We start from the raw sequence: 15,106 nt of genomic DNA on the forward strand, positions 1-15,106 counted from the left end.
GGCCCGAGGGGCCATGGGAGTCGTAGTCCTAAACATCTGGGCTATATAGTATATACTGATGGTCAATAAAGCACACTGGGGGCATGCAGTCTCGTCATTTCAGTTCCTGTTGCAATTTTCTCAATTCCATTACTGATTGTGTCCCGACTACCAATGGGAAGGTCGCTCCACACACTTACACGCTTTCCCTTTAAAAACTGCCTCCATAACTGAGCCTCCATCAACAAATATTGCCCAGTCGCACGCGGTGCTCGAGTCACTCCCACCACCAGTGGACCATCGCTGCTCAGGCGGCTTGAAGGTCTGCACGGGACCAGGTGTCCGCGTCCTCCTCCTTACTCCTAGCACTGCCTCAGTAGGCCTCTCGAGAGTTCTCTAGTAAAGCCGTATCCCCGTGAAGAGTTGGCCTCTAGAAGGGGGCTCTGCACCCCAGGCAGCGCCTCCAGAGATCTTCTGCGGGGTGTAACTCCAGACTGGTGGCAACCTAGGGCGGTGACCTGGTCTGTAGGCAGTGAGTGCAACCTTTTACAGTAGACCGATGTCCACAGATCCTGCTAAGGCTATCTAGCCCGAGATGGTTGGATCCGCCACCGACCCACCAATTCCTGTAGGAAACGCTGTGCCCGCCAAGATGAGCTTGGCAAGATCAGGACTCAGCAGAAGGCCCAGCTCGTCTTGAAAATCAAGACCAAATGCGGAGTTTCAAGACCTTGCCACGTTCCCACCCTCTCATCTTCAGCCTTGCTGATTGTTTTGCCCCAGCAGACCAAGGTCTGGGTACCCCCTCACAGGGGCAGAGTACACAGCGCCGTGGGCGGCAAGTCTGGGCACGTGGATGCTTCAACTGTGGCAGTTTGGCTCAGTATAAAAGCCGAATAGGACAAATAAACCTGGGCAGATTGTTGGCAAAGAGTTATACTCGATAATGTTCTTACTGGTTACAGTTCTGATCTTTTCATTATTTCCCAATAGGGATGGGTCGGCGCCTCACAGGAGGGTAACCGACAGGTGGAACTGCTGTACTGGCGCCATAGGATTCGAGTCGCAAAAGTGCATTGCGCCACAAATCCAACAGTGAACTTTGCCGCTTGGACAGATGGCTGGATTTCAATCCAATTCACTGCGACTGAGTCAACACAAGGCGGCCGAGTAGAGCAAGACACGCCACTGGTCTACACAATGCCACCAAGTCACTCAGTCAACACAAGGCGGCCGAGTAGAGCAAGACAAGCCACTGGTCTACACAATGCCACCAAGTCACTCAGTCAACACAAGGCGACCGAGTAGAGCAAGACACGCCACTGGTCTACACAATGCCCCCAAGTCAATACAAGGCAACCCGGCTGCCTTGTGTTGACTGAGTGACCTGGTGGCATTGTATTGACCAGTGGAGTCAACACAAGGCGGCCGAGGGGAGCAAGGCACTTCCCTGGTTAATGCAATACTGCCCAGTTGAGTAAGAGACTTCATGAAAGCAACCTCTTGGTGCTAGAGTCCACATGTCCCTCCATGGTAACCCAGCAGCCTAGTTTGGTTAAGGTCTCTGGGGACATGGAATGAGGTCCAGTGGAGCTACAGTCAAGGGGTGGTGGAATGTGACGCAAGGGAGTTGCCGTCAGTCAATGTACTGTAACCCAGCAGAGAGACCATCACTCGCTCAACGCAACACCACACAGTGAAGATACAGTAGACCACATCAGACACACCGCACTCGCCACCTGCTAGGAAATAAAATGAGGGTGCGAGTCGCAGGACGCACAGGAGGAGAAAAAACAGAAACAGATAGAGGCAGTGAATAAAGAGGCACCAGCGAGAAGAGGGTAGCGAAGAACAAGTCTTTATTGAAAACATTGCATGAATCCACAGGACAGAAAGAAATGCAAGAGTGAAAGGCAGATCCTGATTGGCCGGTGCACAATGGCGAGAGCAGCGGCTGCGGGGTGATCGGCTTCCCCGCCTCGGGGCCCTCCCACTCTGGTCCTAGACCGTGTCCTGTAGCGCTGCTCCCCCTATCAATATCCCACAGCAGGGCAGAGGCTGAGCGCAGGGGCGTGGGCTAAACTGGCCAATGGCTGGACAGTAACACGTGCAAGGAAGGACCTCAGCAGGGAGAGGTGGGCCCAGCGGGAGTAGCAAGTACTAGTCACAGGAAATGATGGGGAGACTCGAGCCCAAATCAGACTCTATGGTTGCTCAGCACTTGTGCCCATTCACAGCCGAGCTATGCATAGAGAAGAGCTCCCCAGCCCCTCCCAGCAGGTGGGGTCCCCACTCAAGGTCTTCCCTTCCCCAAGTAATCGCCCTCCAGGGTTCGGGCGACGTTAAAGGGGAGCGCACCCTCAGCAGAGCCCACTTTCTGATGTTGCTCACCGCCATGCCCCCTTTTAGGTCAAGGATGGACTTCTCCCCAAGCAACGTTCCCTAAAGGAGGGCCTTGTGCAGTCAGGGTGCCAGGACAGGAGTGGCCGAGGTCCCAACTGGAAGCAGTAGGCCGGCTGAACCGCCAGCAGGGAGGTGACCGCACAGGCAGGAACGAGGGAAGCGGGAAACTAAAAACAGAACATCCCCGGCCCCTCCCACAGCCGGCTCCAAAGCTCAAGGGGGCCAAGAGGGAGGGAGTGCAGAGGAGGGCGGCGGATGCAAGCGTGAGCGAGATAAAACAGAGAAAGGGATGGAGGGAGGGAGGTTGGGAGAGGAGGAGAACATGACAGTTGACAGATCCGTTTCCCATTTGCTCTGAAATCCTCAAGTTGTGTTGTTTTTAGATTGGACAGGAAGACTCCTATTGGGTGACATCAATGCACGGCTGCCCCTCCCCCATTTCCCCTCATTCTCCAATGGGCATGGAGTCAACACCGCTGGACGGAGAGAGCACTCAGCACGAAGGAGGGAGTGTTGACACGAAATGCAGTCCAGGTGGTGCGGCTTCTGTGCCCCAAGAGACCTCCGGGCACTTTCCCACAACATGAGGAGGGAGGGGAAGAGAGGAGCAGGAAGGGGAGGAGGAGTAGGAGCCAGGGGAAGCGAGCAGGAAGGAGAGGAGGCAGAGGGAAGATAGCACATGGTAGCGCAGGCCGCACTCCAGGCTTCCTCACAGGGAGGTGATATCATTGAGAGCATTGTCAAGCTCCTCGCTGATGGCCTTGAACTTCATCTTCTGAGCGTACACCTCATCTGAAGGGAGGGCAGGGTGAGGCGTGGAAAGTGATGAAGAGAAGAGAACAGCGGTGAGGAGATGGAGGAGAGAAGAACCAGAGGGCGCAACAAAAAAAGAAGAAAACGTAATGAATGAGAGAAAAAAATCCAAACATCGGGAGAAAAAAGGTGAGCAAAGAACGAAGAAGGCAGCCGCCAAGAAAATGGAGAAGAGCGACAGATGTTAGAGACTTCAATGGGAGCACATAGGTCCAAGGACTGGGAAGGGGGTCTACAAACAATTTCACAGGGATTAGTGGCCGGCCTATCAGGCAAGGAACTAATGGGCGAGGGTGGCTGGAGGGGGCAGAGCAGGACCAACACGGGGGTGCTGGGATGGACACCGGCCTCTGCTCGTGTACCGGGGAGGTCGGGGAGGGGGCGGGGGCTTACCGTTCTGGAGCCTCTTTTGATTTCTTAGAATTCTGGCTGTTAGTTCAATGGAATCTACTTATCTGCGAAGGGACTATTTTGACAGCCAACTCGTATTCGTTCATTTATTTTCCTGTTATTCAACCACCTTTCGTGATTTTTCATAATCTTTCCTCTATTAATGTCAGCATTACTACTTGCCACGACATGTACATGTTTTGACCGTAAATGGGTCGTCATCAGGTGGCTGAAAAGAAGGCAGTCATGTAAACACAGGAGGCTTTGCAGAACTCGTTTTGACATAGGTTTCCAGAATGTAATTTCTTTTTCAGCCTCCTGACGACGACCAATTGGAGGTCAAAACATGTGCATATGGTGGCATGTAGTAACACTGAAACCAAAAAGTGATGGGTGGAAAGTTTTGAATTAATCAGAACCACTGACAGTAACACGGACCATGAATATTCCAGGAAAGACTTCGATATGCAATCATTATTCATCAATATTCATAACAGGAAAAGATATCAACGAATAATGAGAACAAAAACGTGTCTTAGAACAGTTGAGCGGTTCATGCTGTTTGGTTATCAGGAAACAGATCCCATTGAAGTCAATGGATGCAGAGGGCAGTATTGTTGGAGGGCTGAGTGCGAGTGGCTTTCAGTTGGTATTTCTGGCTGTTGGTCCCCTCGCCAGAATCCTGGCCCTTTGTTTGTAATGGCCCAAGAAGGCAACTTCCACCGGGAACCAGTAATGGAGGCAGAGGCCGGCGGGCGCACGTGGAAGGCCTTGTGTTGCGCAAGAATTGCCCGTGCAAGCAAGCGGCCATCCTTACAGAAGCAGCCAGATCCTACTCTGTCCCTGCACTAAAGTATCCTAGAAAGGAAACTTCCGGTGGCGGCCTCCGAACGCACCACTATATGGAGGTGTTGCCAAAGGTGGGAGTGCTCCAAGGTGTGTATATAGCAAGCACTCCGGGAGTGGGCGGAGCCTACAAGGACTTATGGGAATTCAGGACCAGCCTACTCACCCTGAGCATTTCAAAAGGTTAAATGTCCTATGTAGACCTCTAACATCTATTGGCATCAATAAGGGTTCAATAGAACCCTCCGCTACAGGGGGGGCGCAATCACCCTGGTAGAAAAAGGCCAAGCTTAAAGATGCCCCCACTATGCGTAACCTTGTCCCCCAAAGGAAAGCTGGAGCCTGGGCTCTGGAGCGCATTGCTGATAGAACTCCTAAAGTTGGGAAGATGGGAGCGGTCTTTGGGAGGACAGCTCTTCCCCCATCAGTCACAAAAATGGGAAACGCTCCTTACTCTACTCCTTTCAGGGCTCCCACGAGGCATCACGGCTCCCATGAGGCATTGCTTCCCTAGATCTGCATCAGGGCTCCCATGAGGCATTGCTTCCCTAGATCTGCATTGCGGCTCCCATGAGGCATTGCTTCCCTAGATCTGCATCAGGGCTCCCATGAGGCATTGCTTCCCTAGATCTGCATCGCGGCTCCCATGAGGCATTGCTTCCCTAGATCTGCATCGCGGCTCCCATGAGGCATTGCTTCCCTAGATCTGCATCAGGGCTCCCACGAGGCATTGCTTCCCTAGATCTGCATCAGGGCTCCCACGAGGCATTGCTTCCCTAGATCTGCATCAGGGCTCCCACGAGGCATTGCTTCCCTAGATCTGCATCAGGGCTCCCACGAGGCATTGCTTCCCTAGATCTGCATCAGGGCTCCCACGAGGCATTGCTTCCCTAGATCTGCATCACAGCTCCCACGAGGCATTGCTTCCCTAGATCTGCATCACGGCTCCCACGAGGCATTGCTTCCCTAGATCTGCATCAGGGCTCCCATGAGGCATTGCTTCCCTAGATCTGCATCAGGGCTCCCACGAGGCATTGCTTCCCTAGATCTGCATCAGGGCTCCCACGAGGCATTGCTGCTCCCATGAGGCATTGCTTCCCTAGATCTGCATCACGGCTCCCATGAGGCATTGCTTCCCTAGATCTGCATCAGGGCTCCCATGAGACATTGCTTCCCTAGATCTGCATCAGGGCTCCCATGAGGCATTGCTTCCCTAGATCTGCATCAGGGCTCCCATGAGACATTGCTTCCCTAGATCTGCATCAGGGCTCCCACGAGGCATTGCTTCCCTAGATCTGCATCACGGCTCCCACGAGGCATTGCTTCCGTAGATCTGCATCACGGCTCCCACGAGGCATTGCTTCCGTAGATCTGCATCACGGCTCCCACGAGGCATTGCTTCCCTAGATCTGCATCACGGCTCCCACGAGGCATTGCTTCCCTAGATCTGCATCACGGCTCCCACGAGGCATTGCTTCCCTAGATCTGCATCAGGGCTCCCATGAGGCATTGCTTCCCTAGATCTGCATCACGGCTCCCACGAGGCATTGCTTCCCTAGATCTGCATCACGGCTCCCACGAGGCATTGCTTCCCTAGATCTGCATCAGGGCTCCCACGAGGCATTGCTGCTCCCATGAGGCATTGCGGCTCCCATGAGGCATTGCTTCCCTAGATCTGCATCACGGCTCCCATGAGACATTGCTTCCCTAGATCTGCATCAGGGCTCCCATGAGACATTGCGGCTCCCACGAGGCATTGCTTCCCTAGATCTGCATCAGGGCTCCCATGAGGCATTGCTTCCCTAGATCTGCATCAGGGCTCCCATGAGACATTGCTTCCCTAGATCTGCATCACGGCTCCCATGAGACATTGCTTCCCTAGATCTGCATCAGGGCTCCCATGAGACATTGCTTCCCTAGATCTGCATCACGGCTCCCATGAGACATTGCTTCCCTAGATCTGCATCACGGCTCCCATGAGACATTGCTTCCCTAGATCTGCATCAGGGCTCCCATGAGACATTGCTTCCCTAGATCTGCATCAGGGCTCCCATGAGGCTATGCGGCTCCCATGAGACATTGCTTCCCCAGATCTGCATCAGGGCTCCCATGAGACATTGCTTCCCTAGATCTGCATCAGGGCTCCCATGAGACATTGCTTCCCTAGATCTGCATCAGGGCTCCCATGAGGCTATGCGGCTCCCATGAGACATTGCTTCCCTAGATCTGCATCAGGGCTCCCCTGAGACATTGCTTCCCTAGATCTGCATCAGGGCTCCCATGAGACATTGCTTCCCTAGATCTGCATCAGGGCTCCCATGAGGCTATGCGGCTCCCATGAGACATTGCTTCCCTAGATCTGCATCAGGGCTCCCATGAGACATTGCTTCCCTAGATCTGCATCAGGGCTCCCATGAGGCATTGCGGCTCCCATGAGACATTGCTTCCCTAGATCTGCATCGGGGCTCCCACGAGGCATTGCTTCCCTAGATCTGCATCAGGGCTCCCATGAGGCATTGCTTCCCTAGATCTGCATCACAGCTCCCACGAGGCATTGCTGCTCCCATGAGGCTATGCGGCTCCCATGAGGCATGGCTTCCCTAGATCTGCATCACAGCTCCCACGAGGCATTGCTGCTCCCATGAGGCTATGCGGCTCCGATGAGGCATTGCTTCCCTAGATCTGCATCACAGCTCCCACGAGGCATTGCTGCTCCCATGAGGCTATGCGGCTCCCATGAGGCATGGCTTCCCTAGATCTGCATCACAGCTCCCACGAGGCATTGCTGCTCCCATGAGGCTATGCGGCTCCGATGAGGCATTGCTTCCCTAGATCTGCATCACAGCTCCCACGAGGCATTGCTTCCCTAGATCTGCATCAGGGCTCCCATGAGGCATTGCTTCCCTAGATCTGCATTGCGGCTCCCGTGAGGCATTGCTTCCCTAGATCTGCATCACAGCTCCCATTGCTTCCCGCGAGCTTTCGAATTTGGGCACATCTCCATTTGGTGATTTTAGGGCCAGAAATTGCAAAGAAGGTACAGTATTTACCTATATAATGCCACGTTAACATATGTTGATGGGCCAAAGACTATGACGAGCAAAACAATCTGCTTTGCTAACGTTGCACCCGTGAACAGTCCCTCCCTCCATATTGGCCTCTGTTCGAATAACGAAGGTGATATTTTAGAAGTGCCTGGTTTTCGGATTCTTTTCGTTCATTGGGGGTTATGAGGTTTCGCACCCCATCTCGCTCCTCGCAGGGCTGCAAACTCTTACAAACCTAAGTATTGAGTTCAGCCCCCGCCCCGAAGCAGGCCCAGGCCACGCCAAGGGCCCATTGGTAGAATCATGTCCGCCTGTAGCGAGTGAAGGTGCCGAGGGCCTGAAGTGGGTCCGCACGAAGTCTCCCCTCCCGCAAGCGGCTTCCCAGCAGCTCACAAGGGGAGACTGGAAGCAAGGGGGCCAGGAGGGAGGGCGGGGGGGGGGGGGGGACCACGATGAGGGCCGTGGGGTGGGCGTGGGACTGAGGGGCTGGCTGGACTAAAGGAGAGAGAAAGCAATGAGTGCAAGGAACCAAGAGAGCACGTGACCAGGGGATAAGACAGGACAGTGAGAACAGCGGGAACAGGGTGCACACTGCAAGGCCAGAGGGCGACACGGCAAGAGTAGGCAGAGCACAGGGTGGTATTATTGCAGTGAAGGCCAGAGGGCGACACGGCAGGAGTAGGCAGAGCACAGGGTGGTATTATTGCAGTGAAGGCCAGAGGGCGACACGGCAGGAGTAGGCAGAGTACAGGGTGGTATTATTGCAGGGAAGGCCAGAGGGCCGACACGGGCAGGAGTAGGCAGAGCGCAGGGCGGTATTATTGCAGGGAAGGCCAGAGGGGCAGGAGTAGGCAGAGCACAGGGCGGTATTATTGCAGGGAAGGCCAGAGGGCGACACGGCAAGAGTAGGCAGAGCACAGGGTGGTATTATTGCAGTGAAGGCCAGAGGGCGACACGGCAGGAGTAGGCAGAGTCCAGGGTGGTATTATTGCAGGGAAGGCCAGAGGGCCGACACGGGCAGGAGTAGGCAGAGCGCAGGGGCAGTATTATTGCAGTGAAGGCCAGAGGGCGACACGGCAGGAGTAGGCAGAGCACAGGGTGGTATTATTGCAGGGAAGGCCAGAGGGCGACACGGGCAGGAGTAGGCAGAGCGCAGGGCGGTATTATTGCAGGCAAGGCCAGAGGGCGACACGGCAGGAGTAGGCAGAGTACAGGGTGGTATTATTGCAGGGAAGGCCAGAGGGCGACACGGGCAGGAGTAGGCAGAGCGCAGGGGCAGTATTATTGCAGTGAAGGCCAGAGGGCGACACGGGCAGGAGTAGGCAGAGCGCAGGGCGGTATTATTGCAGGCAAGGCCAGAGGGCGACACGGCAGGAGTAGGCAGAGTACAGGGTGGTATTATTGCAGGGAAGGCCAGAGGGCGACACGGGCAGGAGTAGGCAGAGCGCAGGGGCAGTATTATTGCAGGGAAGGCCAGAGGGCGACACAGGCAGGAGTAGGCAGTGCTCAGGGCGGTATTATTGCAGGGAAGGCCAGAGGGGCAGGAGTAGGCAGAGCACAGGGCGGTATTATTGCAGGGAAGACCAGAGGGCGACACGGGCAGGAGTAGGCAGAGCACAGGGCGGTATTATTGCAGGGAAGGCCAGAGGGGCAGGAGTAGGCAGAGCACAGGGGCGGTATTATTGCAGGGAAGGCCAGAGGGGCAGGAGTAGGCAGAGCACAGGGCGATATTATTGCAGGCAAGGCCAGAGGGCGACACGGCAGGAGTAGGCAGAGTACAGGGTGGTATTATTGCAGGGAAGGCCAGAGGGCGACACGGGCAGGAGTAGGCAGAGCGCAGGGGCAGTATTATTGCAGGGAAGGCCAGAGGGGCAGGAGTAGGCAGAGCACAGGGCGGTATTATTGCAGGGAAGGCCAGAGGGCGACACGGGCAGGAGTAGGCAGAGCGCAGGGCGGTATTATTGCAGGGAAGGCCAGAGGGGCAGGAGTAGGCAGAGCACAGGGCGGTATTATTGCAGGGAAGGCCAGAGGGCGACACGGGCAGGAGTAGGCAGAGCACAGGGCGGTATTATTGCAGGGAAGGCCAGAGGGGCAGGAGTAGGCAGAGCACAGGGGCGGTATTATTGCAGGGAAGGCCAGAGGGGCAGGAGTAGGCAGAGCACAGGGCGGTATTATTGCAGGGAAGGCCAGAGGGCGACACGGCAGGAGTAGGCAGAGTACAGGGCGGTATTATTGCAGGGAAGGCCAGAGGGCGACACGGCAGGAGTAGGCAGAGTACAGGGTGGTATTATTGCAGGGAAGGCCAGAGGGGCAGGAGTAGGCAGAGCACAGGGCGGTATTATTGCAGGGAAGGCCAGAGGGAGACACAGGCAGGAGTAGGCAGAGCCCAGGGCGGTATTATTGCAGGGAAGGCCAGAGGGTGACACGGGCAGGATTAGGCAGAGCACAGGACGGTATTATTGTAGGGAAGGCCAGAGGGCGACACGGGCAGGAGTAGGCAGAGCACAGGGCAGTATTATTGCAGGGAAGGACAGAGGGCGACACGGGCAGGAGTAGGCAGAGCACAGGGCAGTATTATTGCAGGGAAGGCCAGAGGGCGACACGGGCAGGAGTAGGCAGAGCACAGGGCAGTATTATTGCAGGGAAGGACAGAGGGCGACACGGGCAGGAGTAGGCAGAGCACAGGGCGGCATTATTGTCAGCGAGCGCAGGGCCGGGACATCCCCCTCATACCTTCTAAGTCATCGATGCTCTTCTCAAGCTTTGCCACGGATCTCTCTGCAAACTCCGCTCGGGTCTCAGCCTGGTGGGGGGAGAAACAAGCTTGGATGAGTTCCTCCAGTTCCCCTTGGCACCCGCCCACCTAAGAACATGTCCCAGCCGCCAGCCCCCCATCCTTGGAATCGTAGGATTGCTGTAAACCTAATCTCCTAGGACCCGCAAAGCACGCCGAGCCTAGATGACGCCCCAACCTACAATCACTGAGCGCGTGCCAAGCTACGCTCCTACCCCTCCAGTGCCACACTGGCTGCACGCTGCCCTCACTGCACACTTACCCAACCACCGACACCCCCTCTGAAGCTGCTCCAGCCCTGCTCTGCCCCCCCCCCCTCCCAACCCTTCCACACACTCTACAAATTGACACTGTCCCCCCAATGAGCCAGGGACACTCCCTGCATTTTCTCATCACATTCACAAGGGACTCACTGGGCCCTAAAACTACAGACCCCCTGAGCCAAGTAGAATGAAGTCCCCTTTTAGTCCCCCACCCACATTATCAAAGTCAATCACTAGAGAGATCTACACAGGGCAAGGAACCTCAACTTGCCACCACACTGTGGGCACTGCCCCATGCTCCCCACTGTGACCCCCGCCATCATCACAGGCCCCAAGATCACGCTCAGGATTCTCCAGGCCAGGACCGCTTACCTCTTTCAGTTTGTCTCCCAGAAGCTTAATTTCTTCCTCGTATTTGTCCTCTTTTGTGGAGTACTGTGGGGAGAGAAGACAGGCGGTCACATACAGAAGCAAGAAGGGGGTGGGGGGGAGATACAGCAGACTAAGGGTGCTGTGCAGACTGGTAGGGGGGAGGCAAAGTTATAGCTCAGCGTAGAAACGCAACTCCGGGACTCAGGACGTCAGAGGGAGACGCCAGCAGTCAATGGTCTCCAGAGACTTTGAGAAATCCAGGATTAATAACCGAGAATGGCAAAAGAGAGAGAAAGAGAGAGAAAGAGAGAGAAAGAGAGAGAAAGAGAGAGAAAGAGAGAGAAAGAGAGAGAAAGAGAGAGAAAGAGAGAGAAAGAGAGCACGCGAGCCCAAGAGAGAAAGGGAGAGATAAGAGAGAAAGAGAGAGAGAGAGCGAGAGCGAGAGCGAGAGACAGACAGAAAGAGGCAGGCCTTGTAACACTGCACAGACCAAGCAGTAGCCACTGAAATATAGAAGCACAGGTCAGCACAGGCCAGTCCATTCCAGATGCGTGGAGTCGAGTCAGGGAGGACTCGTCAGATGTGGCAGTGGGGGTGTGGGGGGGGCGGATCTAGATAGAAAGAGGAGTCCAGATCTAGGCTAAGAAAGCTTGAATCCTGCAATGTTGCGGGAGACAGCAATTCCCCTGTGAGAGACATGTGGAGCATTAAGAAAGGAGAGTGGGGTTGGGGGGGGGGGGGGGGGGGTTACCTTGGTTTGGCAACAACAGCAGTGGTGCCTATATGAAGTGGAGAGTCACCTATACTAGTAACAGGATTTAGGAGGCGGACGCCACCCAGCGTTAGTAGGCTGATCACGGCATGGGTTAGGGGCATCTACCTTGCCAGAGTGGTCATGGGATTCTGGATGAGGTGAGGCCCGCACCTTATCAGACTGGCAGTGGAGCGTGGGAGGTAAACCTCCTACCTTGCCAGAGTGGTCATGGGATTCTAGATGAGGGGAGGCCCGCACCTCATCAGACTGGCAGTGGAAAGTGGGAGGTAAACCTGTTGGCTCGGGTCAACCCTATCACACTAGTTGTGGGCTGTTGGATGCAGTCAACCCAATGCATGAATAAGCAAGCATGGGAGGTTCTTGGATCCAGTAGCCGGCTTCCCGGGACCACTCCCTCGATGTCCGGTGACATGAAGCCCTCTTGGGGATGGCCACTGGATTTTGAAGGCAATGAGGCGCCAAACGTACCAGTCATGCTCTGTTGAGTGAGGTAACCCTTCTACCTCATCACAGTGGTCATGGGATGTTGGTGTAAGTGGAGCTGCCTCATAAGTAGGCGAGCCATGGAATGTTCCAAGATGTGTAGCTCCAGCGTCAATCGGACAAGTCACTGGAAGGGCATTGGCCATGTGTTATTCGTTGAGGTTACCACCATACCTTATCAGTCTAGCCATGTGATGTTGGATGAGAGAAGCTCATCCATTACTAGACTAGCCATGGAACGCCATTAACGTTGGGTTTAGCAAAGCTCCTACTTCATCAGGGCCATATGGGATTTTGCAATGGCGCCTGTATGAAGGGGGATCTCTGATCTTATCCGACTGGCCATGTCATAGCCATGTCATATTCAAGGAGGCTAACCCATACCTTACCAGGGTGGACTTGGGATGCTGCTAACCTCATACATTAACAGACTAGTCATGGGTTGTAGGATGAGGTGAACCTCCTACCTTGTCAGACTGGGCCTCCAAAGACTTGAGGTTGTTGGTGACATTTTTCAACTCTTCTTCTAGGTCAACACATTTACTGTTCGCCCGCAGGATAGATACAGCATTTGGATTGGAAAAAGAAAAGAGGGCAGAGGAAATGGCAAGAGAGATGGACCAATGGGAGAGAAGGAAGGGAATGAAACAGATGGAAGGAAAAAGGGAGAGAATCAAATAGGGAAGCAGATGGAGGGGCAGGAAAAAAGTAGGAAAGACGGAGGAGAAGATGGGTAATGGTAGAGATGGAGATAAATAAAAGAGAAGAGAGAGCAAACAAATTAAGAAAACAAGAGTCATAGAAAAAGGCAGGCAAAAAAGCGCCAACACCCCCCACCCCTGGCTGATGGAAGGACTTCTAATGGCACTCGAGCGGCTTGAGCGATAGCCGCATCTCACATTGAGCTATGCCCGGGTTCCTCACAATGAGCTACGCCCGGGGGTTCCTCACAATGAGCTACACCTGGGGGTTCCTCACAATGAGCTACGCCCGTATTGCATATATCCCAGTGTTGCTGGGAGGCCTTTCTTGGTTCTGCTCTTTGTCCCCATATTCTGTCCAACCATAGCAGAATCGCTTGGTTACCATCCATTAAACGCAATATCCCAATCCTACGCTCCATCTACCAGCACACACGACCCTCTACTAATCAGGGGCGCCATGTGCTCAAACAAGCCGAGCTCCATCGCCAAGCCTTTGCCTAACCTACCGGCACCCATGATCCCCGAAGTCTCCCCCAGGTAGTGCGCGTCCATGCCCCACAGCACTTTTGGCCTCAGATACTAGTAATTTTAGCCTGTCGCTTATGTCAGAGAGGGTCTCACTACAGTCGTGAAGTCGCTATGGCACAGGCCGCTATGCCAGCTTACCCCACGGCTTAGCCCAAGAAGGTTTACAGGGTGCCCATGGTAGCTACTCTTTGTATGCTTGGTCTTCCGTTCCCATCCGTTTCTTGATATGGTGGATTGCACTTGGGGGTCTTGTACTGCCTGTATGTTTATGATGGGTGGCATCTGTGGTAGTTGCCTTCATAAGCTTCATGGATAGACCCCGCATAGAGGAGCCAATGGGTGGGAGGCCTGGTCAGCGCCTGGCCACGTCAATGTCACTGTTCGTAGACATGGCGTGCTAGCATAAAGAACCATGGTAGCAGAAACCAGCGCAATGCCAACTTGCAAGGAATTAAAGCCAGACTGGTTCCAAATAAACTCAACACAATGGGGAATTTGGAAACGCATCCAAATCCATAGAGTGAATTGCTTTCTGTCAGGTGGGCCAAAGCTTACAATGATGGCCAAGTAGGTCTCGGCATTCACGATTCCAGATACACACTAAACTCCCCAATACAAGCTAAACAAGATGGCGTCCCCGCTGCTGGAACCGCCCAGTCTATACACCTAGGTCAATACTCCTTGTTCTATAGGCTCCCTAGCCTAGGATGGTCCATGCCATGCTTGCTCCATCACAGGCCTGCAGCAAATACTCTTGCCACTCAAGGATTGCTGGTAAGCATAGCGTGCAGTTTCACTTTATGGAGTAGTCCCCGTTTCCATTCCATGCTGCAGAGAAGTGTGAAGGGGAGAGGAAGCGGTGATAAAGGGGGACCCCGAAAGATGCTTCCTACCCACAGAGTCTCACTTTGTGTGACCAAATGATATTCCACCCATTAGACACTTGATTGAAAGCAGCTGCGGAACAATAGGAGTAGGAGTGCAGTCAGAGACAGTGGAGTGTAGGGCAGGGAAAGCTTGCTTTCCTCAGACAGGAAGTGAGGCAAACAGGAAACAGGAAGTGGACGTGACTGGAGTGAAAGAGAAAGAGGAAGCTTGGAGTGCTTCTGGTTCCCTTCCCAAATACCTCTTCCTCTGATGCAATCAGTGATTTAAGGCTTTGGTCCATGGTGCGCAGCTCCTCCTCTAGTTGCCGGACTCGGCTGCAAGTGGACGGAGTGAGTCGCCGAGCAGAGGGAGAGACAAAGGCAAACATTCAAACCGTGCACAGAGCTTTACCTGAAAAGGCACCGCGGCGGGAGCCATATCAGAGCAGCTGAAAGCCGCCAGGCCTGGTGTAGCCAACATTGGAGCTGTATGTACCATCTCTAGGAGAGCATATGGACACAACCGGTGTGCGCGCGCTGAAGCTTATAAAAAGGCACAGGGACTAGCACTGCATAGACTTGGTACATCAATTGTGTCGCCACTTCCTTCGACCATCCAGAACATTGATGCTCAAGTAACAGGCACTAGGACAAGCTGCGACCGCCTACTCCAGTCATTCCAAAACACAGGCTACATACAGCAACCCAGCTCACATGTCTACGGGCTCGCAGACCGTATAGGTCAACCCAGCTCACATGTCCACAGACTCGCAGACTGTATAGGTCAACCCAGCTCACATGTCTACGGGCTCGCAGCTCGTATAGGTCAACCCAGCTCACATG

The 15,106-nt window shown here is 54.3% G+C and overlaps 1 protein-coding gene across 8 annotated transcripts in view; it reads right to left on the reverse strand.

The window, feature by feature from the left end:
• The window catches only part of LOC138511197 (tropomyosin beta chain), a 208,846-nt gene that overhangs the window by 3,275 nt on the left and 190,465 nt on the right, over positions 1 to 15,106 (reverse strand). For 2 of the 8 annotated variants that reach the window (XM_069626717.1, XM_069626721.1), the window contains 4 exons: positions 14,524 to 14,599; positions 10,908 to 10,970; positions 10,212 to 10,281; positions 2,960 to 3,174 (listed from right to left, as the gene is read on the reverse strand). In XM_069626717.1, the coding sequence (XP_069482818.1) occupies positions 3,092 to 3,174; positions 10,212 to 10,281; positions 10,908 to 10,970; positions 14,524 to 14,599 (292 nt within the window). In that variant the 3' untranslated portion in view covers positions 2,960 to 3,091. Of the gene's footprint in view, positions 1 to 1,821; positions 3,175 to 10,211; positions 10,282 to 10,907; positions 10,971 to 12,632; positions 12,709 to 14,523; positions 14,600 to 15,106 lie in introns of those variants that run through there. The other 6 variants (XM_069626718.1, XM_069626722.1, XM_069626716.1 and 3 more) reach the window with 4 other exon arrangements.

Source organism: Ambystoma mexicanum, chromosome 6p (genome assembly GCF_040938575.1).
Source record: "Ambystoma mexicanum isolate Mex_15411 chromosome 6p, UKY_AmexF1_1, whole genome shotgun sequence".
Classification (NCBI taxonomy): Eukaryota; Metazoa; Chordata; class Amphibia; order Caudata; family Ambystomatidae; genus Ambystoma; species Ambystoma mexicanum.